General features: G+C 41.7%; 1 protein-coding gene across 4 annotated transcripts in view; it reads right to left on the bottom strand.

Moving 5' to 3' along the window:
- Window positions 1–20,537, bottom strand: part of sema6cb (semaphorin 6Cb) — a 100,852-nt gene that overhangs the window by 32,385 nt on the left and 47,930 nt on the right. For all 4 annotated transcript variants that reach the window (XM_028979078.1, XM_028979077.1, XM_028979075.1 and 1 more), the window contains one exon: window positions 1,409–1,602. In XM_028979078.1, coding sequence (XP_028834911.1) covers window positions 1,409–1,541 — 133 coding nt within the window. In that variant the 5' untranslated portion in view covers window positions 1,542–1,602. The remainder of the gene's footprint in view (window positions 1–1,408; window positions 1,603–20,537) is intronic.

The raw sequence follows: 20,537 nt of genomic DNA on the forward strand, positions 1-20,537 counted from the left end.
GTGAGTTCAGTACTGTCTCACAAGAAAAAGGTTTCATCAGTGCAAATGCATACACATAGTCACTTACTCTGTGAAGGTTAACCTTCAAATAAGCCTAATTTAATGGGATCTACACTTCTCACTCCCAGGGGCTCCTGGTTTAAACACAGAGCTAAATAAATATGTTTTCATGAGGACAGTATATACCCAGAGTTTTGTCCTCATCCTCTCAGGTCATTGGGAGCACTTTATTAAAGCATCAGGCGGTGCATCCCATGACTTCTCACTGCCGCACCACCACGGGACCCTGCACTAATTATGTAACATGAGAAGGGGCGGGGAAAAATGAAATGAGGAGAGTCTGTTTGATGCATGGGCCAGATCAGGGGGGTTCCTCAACCTGTAGGCCAGACGAGTGAGCAGAGAGCCCCGGGCCCTTTTTGCTGCCACTGTGAGCCGCTGACTGATTTTAACATATCTCAGTATCCAGACAGGCTGCTATCTTCTCCTGCCAGCCACACAGGAGGCCTCCATCCATCGCCATGACTGCAGGGAGGAGCATCTGAAGCGCTTTAACAAACCAACCCTGCAGAGACTGACCTGCTGGGATCGTCCTTGCGGCTGCTGGAAGAGAAGCAGGAGGAGAAAGTGCCGTCCATCCTCACAAGTTCCTTAATTATCCAACTGCTCTACCTCCTAGCTTTAACTGAAGGGCCGAAAAAATGTATAACCCAGTTCCTCCAATTAAAAAAGAAGAAGAAGAAGGAGAGCATTTCCTGGCCAGGTCAGCCCATTACCATACGTAATGGACATCCTGTGGAGCAGTGAGGTGCCCTGACGCTGAGTCACCTGAAGAAATGGCTGACAAATGGCCCTCATTATGTCTCATACGGAGTCCTTATAGAAGACTATTAGCTTGGCTATTTCTGACAACGGGGCATGGGATACATCCATTAGACGGCCAGGCGTTGCTCCGCTCACCTCTTAAATAAAAAACGTACAGAGGTAAAATACTAAATTCCCTCCTCTGCAGTAGAGAAACTGCTGATTAGCTGTAAGAATAAACTTTCAGCACCATTTTTATTAAAATGTTTTTTTTTGCTGGCAGCCAAAATGAAGTCATAATAAAAAAATGTTACTCGGGAAATTAACAATTTCTTCTATATTCAGTACAATAGAATATGAACATCAACTGTATGAAACTATTTCTTTATTTATATATCATGACTGAGAGCATGTGAACAGGACATTTGCATATTGCTATATTACTACTAACTTCTTGCATTGCCGTGTGGTACATTTGTCCCAAAATGTCTTATTTGGTTGACATGTAACACACTTGGTACAGGTGCCCAGCAATTTCATGGTGCCACACAGCATCTGTTTCTACTTGAGCTCTCTTCGTTGCAGTGCCAGCGGCCATACTTACACTCTCTCCCAACAACGCCGATTGGCTCCAGGTCCTGGGGGAAGGGCATGGCCCCGCTGGACAGCTGTATCAGGCAGGCGGTGAAGGCCGTAGCCAGGGCCAGGAGGGGCTGGCCCCCCAGCAAGAGCCTCATTTCAGCACAGTTTTCCAGCTTCTCAGTCAGACAGCATGACCGACAGCAGATTGACCACCACCTGAGACAGAGGGGGAGACAGAGCCTATTAAATCTGATATCCAGAAAAAGGAGTATGCTTCCTGTAAACATGACATCACTTCCAGCTGCGGTTTTTATGTTCCCTGAATATGTTTGATGGGCACAAACATGAATGTGGAGATGCTGCTGCCCACAAGGAGAATAAATGCTCTTTTTTTTTTTTTATAAAAAAGTTGTTTTGATCTGAACTCAATGCTTCATTGATCAAAAAGATCAAAGAGTTATTGCTTTACGAGAAGAGCACTGTTATCCTGAATCGGTCGAGGCTCATGCAATTTAAAGTGCCCTCTCTTCAAAACACTATGAGCCACAAGTTTTACAGTCAAAACAGCTGAAGCTAAAACCAACTTAATGATGACCTGCGGTCACTTGAAAAGAGGGGGCACACATAGACACAGCGAGGGTGCCATGAACACAGTATAAAGGCTTTCAGAAAGGTCTGGTTTATGCTTCCTTTTTCAAGTCCAGTGTTTCTGACCAGCCAAAAGTAACATGGTGACAACAGAGGAGGTATTTATTTAGTAGTGTGTGCTAAAGCAAAGCTTGAACATTTTCACCATCTTGTATAGCTTGAACTATTGGTTATGCTGCTCCCACGATATCCAATGGTACTCCTCGACGTGTCTGTCTTCAACATCGACAACACAAATGAACTTTAAGCCACCAGAAGAGCCTCTAAGAAAATATTCTCCACTCTCTTTTTGACACCATTCTTCCTCATTACTCTCTCTTTTTCATGTTTTGATGATGGTGGAGGAAATGTTGCTCGAAAGAAAACCGCTCACAGGTTGTTCCTCACGTAGACAGATAGGCACTGGGTGCTCTCTAGCTATATATAAGGCCGTTGGCAAAGACACTTGGCTCGTTTGCACCCGGTCCAGAGTTTTTCACAGGTGAATTCACCCAATTAACAGCAGCCCCAGAGGGACACATGGTTCTCCCTCTGTGACACCAAGAAAGGCATGGAAAGGCTTCAAATCCTGATTTTTATTCCTCCTCAACATAGCTTACAGCCAATGGACTGTTAATTTACTTATTTTAGAGGAAACCTCTGAATCTCCCTGTATTTTAATGATGCATTCATATAAAAATGGCATGAGAAACAGAAAATGAACTGGCATCAATATTAATACGTAGATACGCTCATTCGCATTCAGCAGCAACGGCCACGTTTAGTGGTGGGGTCAAGCGATGATCGCAGAGCCATAAATTGAAAAGAGGGGTGTCTGCTCCTATTTACCTCATGAATTACTGCCTCCTGCGTGTCCTGTCAGGGGGATATATGGGGACTGCTATGCCTGATGGATTAGTCTCCAACTGTGTGCTGGCTTTTACCAGAGAGAGACATGCAGCGCAACACATGTCAAAATGCTTTAAATTTGTTTAATCACCATTATATAAAGATGTATTTTTCACTGGAGTCAGGTGTGTGTTTTTTACAAGGAGTTACACTGTTTGTCTTGGTTTCAAACTCTGATCATGTTCACAACAGATCTAGGAAAACAGGATTCTCTAGCATATCTGTTGCCAAGGTATGCGGAAATGTAAGATATTCATTCCACAGTTCTGGTTTAACAAACAAACTGAGGTGGCATCTGGGCTGGGCTGTAATAAACAACTGAGATGTGGTTTACAGAAGAGCTTATGCAAGACCACCAGATGCGGCGCATCACCAGCTCGGAGCTCTTTTGTGAACAACTCAAGAGTCTTAATTGATTGTTTGCTGCAGATGTTGCAAGATTGCCAGAGCCAGACAGAGTGTGAGACATGACGACAGCTCTGCTTCGCACGACACAGACACACACACACACACACACACACACACACACACACACACACACACAAACACTTCTTTACAGCAAACAGATCGCTGGGATCTGAACTGTGTACTGTTATATTCAGCATGTGCCCTGCTTAAAGTACATGCATTGGGCTCACTTGTAGTACCCATTTAATGGCCAATTTCAGCACTGGCAGATGGCTGCTCTATTGCTACTGGAATCTGGTTCTTGAACCAAATTTGGCCCTGGTTTTCACCCAGGCAGAAAATCAGGCAGTGAGTGCTATTGATTAGCTGGAATGTGTTCAGATCTGAAAAGCAACTAATGGGACACTGGAAAAAAAAAATATTATATGATATATAGACATGCGACAAATTAAAGGAAAAGGGAAGGTGAAATGTGTGCCAGAAAACGCCGTTCTCTTCTTCCAAAAGGTATTCCATCATTAAGTGTTGTGATGGTGAAGGTGGTGACACTGTCTAAGATGTCAGACCAAAGTCTCCCACAGGAGTTTATCCTCGAAGACACCACGTCCATCAGTGGTGATCATTCACCTCCATGAGCCTGGACAGCATGAGCCCTGCATATCCTGGTTCTTTCGCTGTTCCTTCACATCTGATTTTGCTCGGAACTTGGGTTGTAATTCACTGAGAAGTTGAGTCAGGTGTGTTAAATGAGGGTAAACCCCAAAAAAGCCAGACAGGTGCCCTCCAGCCTCTAAAGCCTTCTGTAGACTGTGATTTCAGCAATCTAACAAGATCGTTACAAACCACACTGTGAAACATGGATCCACTAAACGTGTATGACGGTATGTTGACAGTATGATGACGACACTCCGGCAATCTTGCTGTTTAAGTTCGCAGAGTACCCAAGTGACTTATGCACCAGGTGGCCACAAAGTCACAGGTTCAAATCCCACTTACTACCATTGTGTCCCTGAACAAGACACCTAACCCTGGGGGTCCCCATAACTACTGATTGTAAGTCTCTGTGGTTAATGGTGTCTGATAAATGCTGTAAATGTAACAAACTCTTGAAGTGTTTCCTCTTTACTGCTCCCTGCATACCATATTCCATCACCTGACCTTTCTGATATTTGCATTTCATGTTGCATTGTTATTGGCCAGTCAGGCGTAGGAGCACACATGCTGTGCCATGGTCACACTAAAGATCTGGCACTGTTAAAAAGGAATGACAGGCTGCCTTTGGTCAGAAGACTGTGACAACAGTGATTTTTAAACACATCTGTAAGTACAGTGCAGGGCCACCATTTACAAGCATAAAGTATAACTGGTCTTAAAGGTGGCAACAACTGTTGAGCTATTCGGGGTTTTTCTTTTTTTTTACATAATGTTACTTGAAATATAGAATCTGGACTAAAACGTCATCAAAATGAACTTTTTGGATCTGCCCTTGATTAGCCTCTCAATTACAGTGTGAAATTAATTCACATTGCTGCAGCCAGTTGGTCTGTTATGTGTGTATGGCTGGTGTCCTCCTTCCCACTTTCACTTCTGAGTGGTTTCTACTGTGCTTGGAGCAGCACATGACATATGACAGTCTACATATGACCAATACCAATGAAGATCTCATTTGTCTCTACAGGACCAGCTGATGATTGACAGCAACATGAAGTGAAACCCAAAACTGACCAGGAGCAACTGCCACGCTCCATTCCAGCTCGCCAAGTCCTACGACCACTGGCCTCCTCTGTGTACTCACGCTGCCCAGTATAATCAGGTTTCTCCTGCTGAGGCGAAAGCAGGGCTCTCCGATTCCTCACATTTAATCAATCAGAATTTACACAGACGCAGAGGGAAGAGGAAGGAATGCAGAGAACTGACAGCTGTCGATGGTAAATAAGCCACTGCTTATCCTCATCTCTTTAGGCATTTAAGGAGGGTTTTTTGGTGGTGTTGGTACTGAGGGATTTTTTTTTTAATGAACAGGACTGCCATGTGGAATTAGACATATGAGCCTCTTGTTAAGGAGTGGCGTTCTTGATTAATTATATGACTCATTTGCATTTAAAAAAATAAATAGCCCCCCACCCATCATGTTTGTTCCACTTTGGGTTTTTTGAACTGTTGTGCCAAGGGTTTTTATGATATAATCACTAACTTTATGATGGACTGTCGAGGCCATTAAATTTCATAACTATTTAATTTCCACTTAGACATAACTACATTTAACAACTTGAGCAGCACTTTCCAATCATTGCTGACATGAGTGCACAGTTCCATTAAAAAAAAAACTTTATTATGTATATTAAAAGGAATTTTAAATTCAATGTAGAATTTTATGTACGTGTCAGCAATAGATCATCTCTGCCAGGCGAAGGGCAAAGAGAAAAAAGTGGCTTTGTTCCATTGAGATAAAAGCAGCTTCATGGGTCGAATGCCACTGGCTTAGAGGATCACTTGTGATGGCCAGGGTGCAATGAACACCTTCAACCATGTCCGCATTGGGACTCCCATTAGCTTACAGCCCCAGAAACAACAACAACAAAAAGCCCATTCCACCTACAGGGTCCCAAACCACCCCTCCACATATACAATGCCCTACATAATGAGGCCTCGTGTCCCTGGACTCATTTTAAACCCGATTAGGCACATTAGCCACTGCTCTCTACGGACCATTACCCACCCAGGGCTCCAGCAGGGACTATCAAATAGCCGTGGCACTGAGCAGGAGCAGGGACCAGAAAAGCTGTCCTCCCTCCATTTGTGCTTTACCTCCAGCTGTGAATGAAAGAGGCCTGGAAGTAGTAGATAGCTTGTTAGGCCAGTGACTACAGCATCTACAGCACCTACACCTCAACTTACCTGACCGACACTGATAGTAAAATTAGAGCACTCATTTTCATTTTACATCTACTGGGCATTTTCTGGAATAAATGCACTGTAGTAAGATTAGCTGATTCTGACTATATAAGGAAAAAGCCATTAGCAGGAACAATACATGCTGAGTAACCCGTCTTAAAGGATTTTCATGCAATTTGGAGTGTCTGAACATGTGCTTTGGTCAATGTGAATCATCCCTATAAATATGAAAAGGAAATAGAAAAAAACTGAAGAATCAGTAATCTCTCTGGGAAATCAGGACTCTTGTTTAACGTTGAAAACCACGTGTGATACTCCTGTCCTTCAATTGAGGGCAGAAAACAAGCCCATAATTGGCTCTATAAGTGATCCAGGGAAAAACAAAAACAAGGCATGTACCCCTCAGTACAAAAGGCCATATTGTTGGCGCTGGCTGCATTAGCCCTGGCCAGTTTGTGGTGCGCCTGCCAATATCTGAAAATGGTCTCATGATTTGCCTCACAAGGCTGCAGCTTATCCACAGACACTGCTTCGACACAGATGACAATGCCCCTTATCCAAACCTTCTTCCCCAGCAAAAACACATCGGTAAACAGATCTATAGCAGAGTCACAGACTGCCCATCGGCCATGGAAATGAGACAATTGGACGATTATTTGGAGAACAGCACGGCGACACTTAAAACAGACTTTTTGTAGAAACAGTAAAACTGTTATCGGAGAGGAAAAGTTCATGCTCAGGTAGCTGAACTAGTACTTAGCTGCTCATATGCATTTGTGACTATATAGAGATCTATACGCTAAAATATTAAATTCTTTCAGATTGATTTTTTTTAAGCGACAAATTATTTCTGTTTGAATTTGAATCCCACATGATCAAACACTCAAATTTTCTTTTAAATGTGATGCATTTTGTTTGGCCTTCATAAGGTTCATTTAAGTTAACTTAAAAACCCCTTTAAAAAACCCCTTTTTTCAGTGACTATACTATAAGAACACCCATCACCCACGCAAGAGACAATAAACAAGCTGGATCCAGTTTTCAATCATAACATACATCCCTACAATCCCACTTTTGGGCAATTTTAGCTACAGAGCTCTAGAATTACTTTTTGGACAGGTTGCACTAGCACAAAAGGGGTGGTAGTAGCCTAGTGGGTAACACACTCGCCTATGAACCAGAAGACCCGGGTTCGAATCCTACTTACTACCATTGTGTCCCTGAGCAAGACACTTAACCCTAAAATTGCTCCAGGGAGACTGTCCCTGTAACTACTGATTGTAAGTCGCTCTGGATAAGGGCGTCTGATAAATGCTGTAAATGTATAGCATTACACTGCTTGTTCTTCCCACAAAAGTTTGGTGCCCCAAATTTGTATTAGGTATCGCATTTAAAAATGCTATTTTACAGGTTACATTTTTCTTTTTAAATTAATGTGCATATATGCAATGTTGACTTAAAAACAATGTTAAAAATGCTAATAATGTGCAAAACATGTTGGTACAGTCATGTTGGCCAACATCCTCTGGCACAATAATGTTGGGTTCGTGCTTTTAAAAAGCTGTACTTGTCAGGCTCAGGTCTAATTAAAGCTCTAATCCTCTAAACAGGTTCAGGCTACTCACCTTATCTCTGTCTGACTGCAGCACGCACACTTTCAAACATACAGGAGTATCTGGACCACGGCCAATTAGAGGCGGGCCTTATTGTTTTAGAATACGATATGGGCTTTCAGATTGTCTTGTGTTATCTAATCTAAAGGCAGGATAAGAATGGACAAGAATGGACATGGTTATGAGGGCAACAGTTATTATGATTTGTGCCTCTTCCACCTCACTGTTGGTCATATGGGCTCTTACCAACACCCAAAAGTGGGAGAGGGTCCAACACAAGCAGCCAAGACAAAGTTTCTACATCTGATGAACAGTTTCATCACACCGACTCAGTGTTTCATGGTGAATACAAATGTCACATTATTTCATAATTTCATAATATATAAAATGTCAGCATCAAAACAGATTCATTGGGACCTCACTGACCGGGTCCATTTGTATGCTGGAAACCCAAAGATTGATTATGCATTTTTCTGTTAGAAAAAGGTAAAACATCAAATGTGGCAATAAGTCATCTTCAACTCATTTGGGGTTAGCATGGAAATTGATGGTGTCAGTATCATAGCATATCTTCCTCTCATTGGCACTGCTGTCAAGCAGTGGCACAAGCGGGGTGGGTCTGTCATTAGAGTCATGACCTCTTCCCTATCAATGCCAGTCTACTCTGCCCACTGGGAATAAGGATATTCTTCATGTCAACACAGTTCAGACAAACTGACAGGGTCGTTCCATGAGAAAGGGCGTTGTCTGCCAGTCTACATCAGGCACTTGCAGTCTTTCATCAGGGAATTTCTTCTTCACAAAAAATATGAAGTCCATATGAAGTCATGCAGCATTCTAAAACTGTATTTCAACTAGGTCTTTCCAGAAAGGTTGTTTCTGAAAGACAGGTTTTACCTCTTTATATCTTTATTACTTTGGCAAAGACACTACAGTTTCTATTGCTAGCATGGCACTGCCATCGTATTTGTGGAAAGAAATTGAAGTTAGTCAGGACTATGGAATTCTTTTATTGTCGGTTACAAAATGGGCAATATAAGCCCATAACTCTGCCATTGTGTAATGGTATCTTCACTATAGTGTTACACTAGAAACAACATGAGACACAACCAGAGGCAGGTCAGTGGAATACGCAGAAGAAAGAAGCATGGGACTCGTTTAAGCTGTTTTTCTGTCTCTAAAAGCATCTTATGATGATGTTGGACAGACTTCAGAAAAAGATCTATAGTAGACTGCAGACATTGGAACAGATCAATATTAAACCCACAGAGTATCCAGGCAATGCCTGTGCATTTACTGAAGAAAAAAAAGAATACAGCCATGACATCACTGTTACACTAATGTCCTTCCCTTAATTTGCAAGCTTTTATTTATGTCCGTGGCTCCTGGGAGAGGGCATGCATTTCATTTGGAAATCATCAATGCCCACACCCCCCAAACACATTTCTTTCTCCCTTCAGTCTCAGCACCTTAGCTGAACCAATGTGCACTATTTCTTTCAAATTATGATGCAATTTATTATCAGTAACAATTTAGGAATAATAATTACAATGACAAAAGCCCAAACACTCATGTGTCTGCAATGTATCCACTGAAAACAGGAGCCTAGTTTGCCCCCCATCTATTCCAACATTTCAGACCAGTAGACCCAACTCTAGTAATCATGCACAGCATATGGCTCCTCTCAGAGATGATGCATCTACGTGGGTAGATGTGAGTTCGGTTAGCTCACATCAAGGAAAAAGTCTGCGTGGGGCTGTGGTTGCGGATGGTTAAAGGCCCTTTATCAAAGTGCTGCAGTGTGGCTTGTCGAGAACCTGCATGGCACTGCTTAGCCTGATCTCAGTCAGACAGCAACAGCACTGTGATAAGCAGCCAGCAGAGCAACCACCCAAGTGAAGACTCACATTAAGGAGAGAGAGCCGAGGAGCGCTGTGATCTCCCAGACAGACAGAAACAATATCCGCCACCAAGTATAAACACATCGGCTGAGGAGCTTTCAAAATTGCAGATAGGAAGCATTTGACCTCCTATGACAGATCAATAGCTAACATTTGTATTTTGGGGGGCTGGCAGACACCATTCACAGACCCCATAATACATCTTGTGTCTGCACAATGTGTACAAAGTCATTATAAATTGTTGTATTGAACACATATATGAATTGGGAAGGTCTCAGACAGACAAACAAACACTGTAAAAAATGAACTGTTTGTGAAATTGATGTACTGTAATTGTATGCATCAAGCCGTACGTGTGCTATCGGCAAATGCATCTTACAATGCTGCAACAAGACAAAGTAATCCATATTATACTCTCAGTTCAACAATCTTTTCTGTGGCAACAAGATGCAGAAGCACTGAAGATATCTCAAGTGCCTCATTTAATAGAATGTAATATCCGCGGCCCATCATTATTTTCCAAGAATTCGCAGTTCCCCCCTGGGGAAAAGCAAGTGCAGCCAGATGAAAATGATATCCAAGGAACTCCTGCTGGGTAGATGAGACGTGCCGCACAGGCAGACAGAAAAAGAGTGTGAGAATGAAGCCAGCACGGGTGGGGGAAAGGAAGAAGCTCATCTGTCAGCTCTCATCTGGCTGTTGATTGTTCCTTATACTACAGTGTGTCTTTATTTACAGGATCAAAAAAAAAAAAAACTCACAGCCCACCTGGATCACTTGTCTGGACCCCCATGAATACCCAATGGGGAGTATCAATGGGAGGTTGAGGAGCTGGGCTGCCTCCTTCACAGTAGGCCCCGGGTGGTGAAACCAGCTTAGGGTAGTCGGCACATGGAGTTCAGCCCCCCCTTTGCTTTATTGTGTTCCTCCACAGATTCCCTTTTCGTGCTTCCATGATTAGGCTGCGTGCTGCACTAGCCCTGCCAAGCTTCAGAGACAGCAGAACTAAAGCCCCATCCCACCACGAAACACACACACACACACAGAAATAAACAAACCCATCAACAAAATCTTGGAAAATGCAGTGTCTTTCAGCAGTGTGGGTTTTGGAATGATGTGTTTTCGTGTCTCATATGTCTCTGGACAGGCGATGTGTTTCAGTGGAATGCACCAGTGGGCCCCTGATCTCCCGGCTGATTTAGTCTCAGCGCTGCGGAGTACTACAGCACACAACCGTCTCGAAAAAGCGTTAGAAATAACATTATGATCAGAGCTCCTTTATTACGTTCCCAGTAAACAGTATTCCCACAGGCGTCGCTGGTAGAGCGGTGAAGAATATTGCCGTTGATGACACACACGGAAGAAACACCGTTGTAATATATGAACGATTAGCTGCTCTTCTGCTTCCGCCGAATAATCACAGCTTCATTGATAACTCAGCTCACGCAGAGCATTTAATTCTTCCTCACGGCTGTGGGACCAAAAATTCTAACATCACTATTTGAGAACACGTTTAAACGCCCTGTAGGTGTGTCAGACAGGAGAGGCGAGTAGCTACTAAGATCAAGAAGTGGTGACGTTCAGGCTGTGCCTCTCACTTTGTGTCTGCAGTGGAAGTTACAAGCAGCAATTCAAGATGTCTGTATTTGCCAGAAGGCTCTTTGATCTTTTGAGAGCTTGAAAAGCAGAACCTCCCAAGGCACAAATTGGTTTTGCTGCTTCCACATTTGTCTTCACAGAGACCATTTTTTCCCCCTTGCTATTATTTACGCTATATACAAAAATTGTAACTATGTCTATCTCTCATGCATTGTTGTGATCCAGACCCATTATGAACACAGGCCAGTCAATTATGTATCAGTGGGAACACAGGACACAAGTGACCTGAGGGTGAACAGGGCTTCAGAAGCCTTGTATAAAGAATAATAATGGAGGGTTGAACATTCTGAAAATAATTGTCTCACCAGAGAGATCATTATGAAATTTTTAAATGAGAGAGAGAAGTTTGTGTTCATCCAAATCAATCTTCGCACTCAATCAAAAAACAAATGCTAATGACTTGCAGTTCTTACTTTTTGGTCTGTAATTCTTTTGTATAGAAAAGATTTCCATCTTTGACATGCATGTATTACTGTATTGTAAATATTGTATTACTGTATTTTTTTTGGAGGTGATTGAGGCAGAACATTCAAGCTCTTTGTATGTCTACATGTAGAGGGACACATTTAGGAACATGACAGGTTTAGTGAACTGACACCAACTGACACCAATTGGCATTGCTTTAAAAATGCCTTTGAAAAGATAAAATGTATAGGGCCTGGTTTTTACAGATTTTAGCTTGCTTTTTGGTTACCGTTATATTGGAGGGAAGAAACTCCCCACCTCTCCCTTCTTGTTGGAGAGTATTGATTCTGACAGCCATTAGAGAAAGTTTTAAAATGGGAGGAGCCCAGGTATGACTGATAGCTTTCACTGGGTCATTTTGTCAAACTTATCTAAGTCATTATTTTACCACACATGACATGATAATATATGAGTGCAATGGATAATAAGTGAGTGAGTGAGTAATTAGTTCATAGATAATTTTCCCAGAGTAGATAACACTACTACTATGTACTATGGCATATGGATCATGAAGACACATGCACAGGTGCAGGAGGACCTATAAGCACATATGCATTGCCTCAAACATATCTGTATGCTCACCAACACACTCATTTTGAAAGGGCAAATACGACACAACAGAAGTCACTAAAGAAAAGGTCGAGCTGCAAGACAATACAAAACTCCACCTACATTCTGAAAAGTGTGCCAAGACATTCTGGAACAAGCCAAGGACACTAGGGCATCTTAAATACAGGACGCTTGCACTGATTAGGAAAGATAGAGCATAACGCCCAGCCTTCCATTTTCAGCTTTCCCAGGTAGTGAATACAATCAGATCAGTGTTACACAGCCAATCAATCTGTGTCATATTCCCTAAAACCAGAAAATGCCAAAAGGGGAAAGGGACACAAGCCCTATTCTGAGGCAGATGCCAAATACGGTGAGTGCCCTCATTTTTTAAGTGAATGATTTTCCAATCTGGGCAGTCTGGCCTGATGAAAGGAAATATACGTCAATGTGAAAGGAAAGCCATGCAAAGCATGGGTGTGGGGGTGGATGGAATCATCGTGCCTGCTTGCTCCCTCTGCTCAGCCTCTGAGATGAAATGCTTCGTCATTGTGTCCAATAGGGCTGCATGATGAGAAAACACTCATATCTCATATTTTTCACACAGGCTTCTCTGTGAAACAGAGAGAAAGGAGTGAGGCATGGTGACATGCATTCATTAAGGTGTCAGTCACCCTTAGATATGCCCCTTGGCCCTCTCCCACCCCAAGGCTGTCTCACACTGATGACATCAATGAAGCATTTTACATGACCTGGATCTGCTACCTGCTCCATTAATCTCAGTTATTTCTTGTCCAAAAATGATTGTAATGACTAAACGTTCCCTTTACTCTGCTTGCAGCTAAATTGTGTCTGCGTGTCACATCATTTGACCAAATTATATAACTACTGGTGTGATTAAACATTAAACACGATAATCAGAAATAGCAGCACAGGAAAATTGTTGATAAATAAATCCACACACACCCACACACATATCTAGACACATTAAAGCATATCAGTAAAGAAAAAGTCACAATTATTGATTTATACTTGTAATACTGAGATAAATGCAATGCATTCAAATGGAATAACCTTGCCATCACTCACCCAATCAAGTTCTGAGCCAAATATGGACAATGAATATAAAATAAACAGAACAATTTTCATTGTTCTTTTAATTTGTAACTCATATCCACATCTGTACACACATACATCAATAAAGTAGGCAGTTTGATCACTCACAAACGTGACGTATTTTATTATTATTGTGGGTAGTAGTAGCCTAGTGGCTAAGACACTCACCTATGAACCAGAAGACCACAAAGTCACAGGTTCAAACCCCACTTACTACAATTGTGTCCCTGAGCAAGACACTTAACCCTGAGTGTCTCCAGTGGGACTGTCTCTGTAACTACTGACTGTAAGATGCTCCGGATAAGGCCAAATTCTAAATGGAATAAATGTTATTAAATCTGCCCAAGTAGCGGTGAGCCTATCCAATTAAAAAGACAGGAGCTGCATGTGCACTTTAAAGCCGCTGTTCAAAATTCAAAACCATGACAACTGGCATCTCAATAGAGACAGAGCTCACCTAAGATCAAAGCTCTATAACAAACGGCACCGAGAGAGGAGGCAGCAGGGGGCGCTAAGCCCTCCATCTGCACACCTCCGTGTTGATGGGGGGGGGCAGCAAGGCAGCTGTCTGAGGCACATTGATTTGTTAAACCGAGGCCAGGATCTCTGAAAAAGATAACAGATATCTCACCGACTTTTGGCAAGATAAGCTCTTATCTCAACTAAATCCCAACACTGATCAAGGCTTCCAATGCTGCTACTCTAATTAGTGTTGGTGTCTTCCATTCTGGGGTCCCTCCTTTCTCATTGAGCAATTGGTGGTGCTAATGCAATTTTTTCCCCACATCAACAGTTATGGATATAAGCCACTAATTTTTTCACATAATTTTTCACACAAAAAAATGCAATTTTTACAACAATGATGATTTTTTTTTAATTGATGATTTTTTATAGGCTAACTAGCTTCCTGCCTCCAACATATTTAACCTTGTTATAGCAGACCAATAAAATTACTCAGCAAACTCACTTACACTTAATTCTACATATAAGCCATTTTGTGCTTCGTGCACAATGACCCTCATCATTGAAAAGGCACAAAGAAATGCATATGATGCGACTTTCAAGTTAAAAACGATCAGTCCAAAAAGAAAATAGAGCTGCTGCATGGAAGCTTGAGTGCACAGGAGGACGATGGTGATGGTGGTCAATGATCAATTTTCCTGTATTTTTGCAGAGAAAGTGTGTGACGAAGTAACTGCATTTGTTCAGGCTGTTCAATTCCGATGCTGAAGAAGACAACGGTGGTACTGTTAAAAGCACTGTTCTGACAAAGTGTATGTAGTTGTGGATATTCCTGGCATTTATTTAATAAAAGTTTAAAAAATCTTTCCAGTGACATCTTGCTCCATTAATATCTCATGTTTCAATGGGGACACCTGTGTGTGTGGCAGGACCAATGTGGCTTATTTATGTACAATTTCTTTTTTATTTAAAACATTTGTAGGTATATAAAGGTGCACTCTATAGTCCAGAATGTGGTATATTAAATCTTTCAGAAAGTCTCAAATGGCCAAGTGGAAATTTAGAACGACACTTGTCTGCATTTGATCATGGGCAAAAACCAAAAATGTGCAGCTGCACACAAAGGAAACCCAACCTAATGGGGAAAGACTTTTGAACACCCACACACACACAGACAAACCCAAAATGGTCTCGCACCCCTCTCAATACTTAAATCCGCACTTATAACAGAAAGCTGAGGACACAAACAGCCCCATCTATAAAGTCCAGCCAGCGGTGTGTGTCATCAAGTGTGAGTGTGTGATAAATGCACTCGACTTGTCAGATTTGAGATTCTCATTAGTCTTTGTGCAGGAGGGAATGAGGAGCCTTTTACGGTGGGCCTGACGTGTGTGTGTTAGATATACACCCCCACGTGAATGCAGTCCTGTAGAAACATGGAACCTGGCTAAACACAGTCGTCTGGACTCCTGCTAAAATCAATAATCCAGGATTCTGTCTGGTCAGGTCTCAAGTTGCCCTGCAATCACACTTGCACATTACAGCAACCAGCCTCCATTTGCAAACGTTTCTATTTTAAACAACCAACCGCAGCCAGAGTATCACATAAAGGAAAAGTGAGAATTACTACAAACACGCATTTGGCAGTTTAATTTGCCCAAAATGATAAGCCATTATTTCCAGCCCTCTTCGCAATTTAGTAGCACGAATGTTCTCCTGCAGCAGAGATTTCAAATGTAGTGTCTCCTATGTGTGCAGTTTGGTGTGTTACTGAAGTGGCATTTCTGGTTTGTGCAATGCTGAAAAATGCAACACCGTTCCTGACAATGATGCACGTGTCTTAACAAAAATGTTTGGGCTTCTACGGCATTTGTGAAACACTCATGGGATGCATGGATGTAACAATATGCAGACCCAAACAAACAACAGATCAATAATGAAATGGGTGTGGGGGACGACGGATAAGATTCTATGTTCAGGCTTGAATTAGATGCCTCTATTGGATTAGCATGGATGGGCATTCCGGGGTTCTTCGTTGATACCATTGGTTTTAATACCTTTAGAGAGATGCACAGAGAAAGTCATTAAAAGTGTGGGCTGCTTCCGCAGCTAAATCCAGTGGTTGGACCGGGCTGCTCTTTTACTGATGTCACGGCATCTATCTGCTGCTCTAATCAACACAAAGCTATGTATTTAAAAGCGGCAAGGGCGAGTTAATGGGGTCACACAAGATGGCAGCGGATGTTTAAACAGAAAAGGAATAAGTATAAAACAGTAGGCTACTCTAAATAAAGACATTATTAAGTGTAATTTAAGTTTACTCAGTTCAAAGATACATTGAGAGGAAAAATAGACCGCAGATTAAATACCTTTTTAAAAGAATAACATCTCCTAGGTTGCCAAGACAGCAGTAAGTTAATTATATATTATTGATAATGTACTGTATGTGCAATAATCACCAATAAATCACCAAAAAGAATCCATAATAACCCATCATAGGTCGGATACACCAACCCCATGGCTGTAAGAGGATATGGGATAAGACATTTTAAAATAATCTACATACTGTATGAAGCTCTGGCAAAAAGCATTTACAGTACAACCAAATAAGAAATGCAAAGCATAACCCGTCTGAGCTTGAATTACAGATAAATAAAAAATAGTTTAATGTTCTGCCACTTAATTATAGAATTTTAACTGTGCACAGCATATCAATTTAACAACTGATCTAAAACAAGGCTACTTCATTTCCTTCTTCGTTGCCAAATAGGCTGTCTATTAAAACATTTGCTTGGATGACTTGGCTTCAATTATAGCCAAACACTTTTAAGATGATCTTCAATGAGGAGGCACTGAGGCAGTAGGTGTTTTTTTTTTATATTCTGCTTCTTCTGAGCAGGAATCCCTCTTTAATCCTTGTCTCCTACATAGTGCTCATCATGCCTTGTCTGAGTGTCAAATCTTTTCTGCCATATGCCACTGCCATACTGTCTGCTGCATGCAGAGATGAAGCACCATCAGTCTCCTCAGTAATAAAGAGGCTTGTCTTGAACACTCTGTTCTCCCCAACGATGTGGCTTTTGTTGCTCCTGAAAGCATTGTGAAGGCAATAAAATCCCCGCTCTCTATCTCTATCTCTCTCCTTTGATGAAAAGGTTATATATATATATATATATATATATATATATATATATATATATATATATATGTGTGTGTGTGTGTGTGTGTGTGTGTGTGTGTGTGTGTGTGTGTGTGTGTGTGTGTGTGTGCGCACACACACACTCTGTTTGTAAAGAATTACTAAAGAATGTTATTAATAGACACGTTGTAGATAAACTGGTGTCTACAAATCACTGACGCTTATATATTTAAATCAGTGATATTCTACTTGCACCATGGATGACTCACTGCCCTGTGACCAATTTGCTGGGATGGGCTCTGCAAGCAGTGACCAAGCTCGGATTAAGCAATCATAGATAGAGTGCGAGTGTCAGTGAGTATTCAACTCTTCTCATAGAAATGTGAGGAAGTAGTGCAACCAAAAGGGCACACCAGACTCATTCATAATTTCACATATAACAAGGCATTCAATGTGACACTCTACTGCACTTTTCTTCTCATGTATATGAACACAAGATGTGAAAGGAGCGATCAACTGAGCCTTACAAAACCAAACATTATTATTAATAAAATGAAATTACAAGTTATTCTGATTTATATGTCTATATGAAATCCTGCTGTAGGACATCTACAGATATGATATCTAGGCTGTCTTAAGAACCCATGTTGCACTTCGACACCAGAACTTGTGTGTGCTTATGTATATCTCCTTAGTTGTTAATTTGACTGAAATGAAATCTTTTCCATGCATTATACAAATAAGATGTGGTGTGAATGTATTTTTAGGCTTTGTAATTCAACTCTTCAGACATCCGTAATTGAAGCAGTTCTATCAGTCCTGTCCATATGTTTGCAATATCTATCTGCTACAGGCTGATATGGCATATGTGTCACTTTTACAACTCTTTCAGCCATTTGCTATCTTTGAGGGCCACCTAGGCCTATGTGTCCAGAGCGGAAGACATCCGTCTCAGTTTCTGGAACATTTAGCACTAGCAAAGGTTGGGCAGCAAGCATCAAATCACCTTGGGAGGTGGAGCAGGACCCTACGTGCTGGAATACCCAGAAGGCATTAATCTCGGTTGTGACAGCAGGCCTCCCCTAACACTGGTATTCAGCCAGTATTCAGTGCGACTGCATGGAGAGTCTGGAGATGGAGGTATCTTGCCGTAAATAACCCACTCCTGTGTTGATAGCAAGGTTCTTATTTTTCAGTTTTCCAACCATTCTGTGCTGCATTACAGCAGGACTGATGCCTATCAGTTGCAGCTTTTCTTCAGAAGCGTTTAAAAGAGCTGCTTGAAAAAAGCCATCTTGGAGACTTTCTTACAAACACACTTTAAGGAAAGCTCTTTTTCTATATCTTCAGAATGAAAGGATTTTTTTCTCAGCAGAGGGGCAGCTGCCTATGCTGTCCAGATCTGGCTGATAGTACTGAATCTCTGCTAAGAACCTGACTGCCTCGTGAAGACACACCTGCGTGAGGACACACAACTTCACAGACAGCTTTTTTGGAATATTTAAAAAAGAACAATATAAAGGATGCCAGAATAGTTTCCTTGGTGATAGTTTCCGCTACTGAATTGATAAACATAATTATTTTTTTAGAAATTAACTGCAAAACAGCGGTGGCCTAGCGGTTCAGGAAGCGGCCCTTAATCAGAAGGTTGCCGGTTCGAATCCCGAGCAAAAGAGAAAAAAGCACTGAGAAAAAAGCACTGTCCCCACACACTGCTCCCCGGGCGCCTGTCATGGCTGCCCACTGCTCACCAAGGGTGATGGTTAAAAGCAGAGGACACATTTCTGTGCTGTGCTGCAGTGTATCACAATGACAATCACTTCACTTTCACTTAAAAAATATGATCTCATACGTTGATGTTGGTCCAAAAATCTTCCAAAAATGGTCCAAAAATCTTCAATTGGTTCTCAAATGAGCTGAGAGCTTGTGACGGAATCATTCCATCTAAGAGGAAAATGGACTCAAAAATGTTTCAATCATTTATTCATTTTAATTTCTTTAAATGCATCATACTGAAAGGCAATTGCCCAGGAAGACGGGGTTCCTCTAGCACATCCTAACATCCCTGGGCAGAAGAAATTTGAATTGCCGTGGCATGTCCTCCAGCAGAGTCTGATGAGTCTCAGGCTGAGATCTCAGGGAGGCTTTGGAGTGTCCCACTGGGTTCCTCACATCTGTGGATCAATCCGAAGCTTAACACAGCCTCTTTCTCTGCATATAAATCTGCCGTGGGAAATCTCTCCATCCGCTGTACGCCAGCCAAAGCCCACAATGATCACCGACACCCACAGCACTCAGCAGGGCTCATCAGCGTCCGCCATCCTCTATTTGTTTAATCACAGCATTGATAAATGAGATCTTTTCTATCTTTCTCCACTGTTTTCAAGCTTAAATGTTCTATTTCATGTATCCTGGAGGAGTTTAATAACCTTTCTCTTTCCATTCACAAAAATATTCAAAATGTAAAAGGAGCTGCACATTAAAAACTTTAAATTCAGTTTTCTGATCATTAGCATGGCCCACTTCCACAAAGTTCATAATTCAGAGAACTGTTTCAGACAGACTTGTTCAATTCTGAACAATGTGACCATCAAAATGTGCTTTAAAGACATTCACAGCCTCAGTGAAACAGTTTCCACCAAAATCTTTTTAATCACCAAATAAAACAAACATTATCTGTAGCCGTAAATCAACCTGGCCACAACCTGTTTTTTCATATTCTCATACTTCTGCTAGGTCCTATTTTTTTTTCTTTTATATAGGCCTTAGTCGTCCCCTAATACTGTATCTGATGTCTCTTTCCAAAATTCAGCCTTGGTGCAGAATTATAGCCACTTTCAGAACATTCCCTCCTCAATAAATGCTAATAAGGAGGAGAGAGGCGGGCCTATAGTAATGAGCCGGCATTCGTGGAAATGTCGTCATATACATAATTTCGTTACATCCAGTCACAGATCAACTGCAATGCTTCATATGTTTTCAAGCCATGGCAGTCGGTGGAGTTACTTTTTTAGGGGCGGATTCTCTGAAATTCTCTGGAATTCTCTTTCACCTTATGACGACATAAGGGGACAAAGAGTCTGAGCGGCGAAACAGAATGGCCAAAGCACTCTTTAACCCTATCGACCATTTCTAGCCACAGCAGGACAGGCTAGGGGAACTCGTATTAATGTAAAATGATCTCACAAAGTGACATTTTCATGTCATGGGAAGTTTAACAAAGCTGTCAGGTGATGAAACAAAGGGATCTGTGTTGCACCCTGGTCTCAATCAGCATGTCCCCTCTCTAACCTGGCACAATAACTAAAATTCCTTTAATTCTTTAAATACTCCATATAATACTCCATAGACATTTGGAGTAAATGGACAACGGAGTAAAAGTTAAAAACCAATGACAGAAAAAATGGC

Source organism: Denticeps clupeoides, chromosome 5 (genome assembly GCF_900700375.1).
Source record: "Denticeps clupeoides chromosome 5, fDenClu1.1, whole genome shotgun sequence".
Classification (NCBI taxonomy): Eukaryota; Metazoa; Chordata; class Actinopteri; order Clupeiformes; family Denticipitidae; genus Denticeps; species Denticeps clupeoides.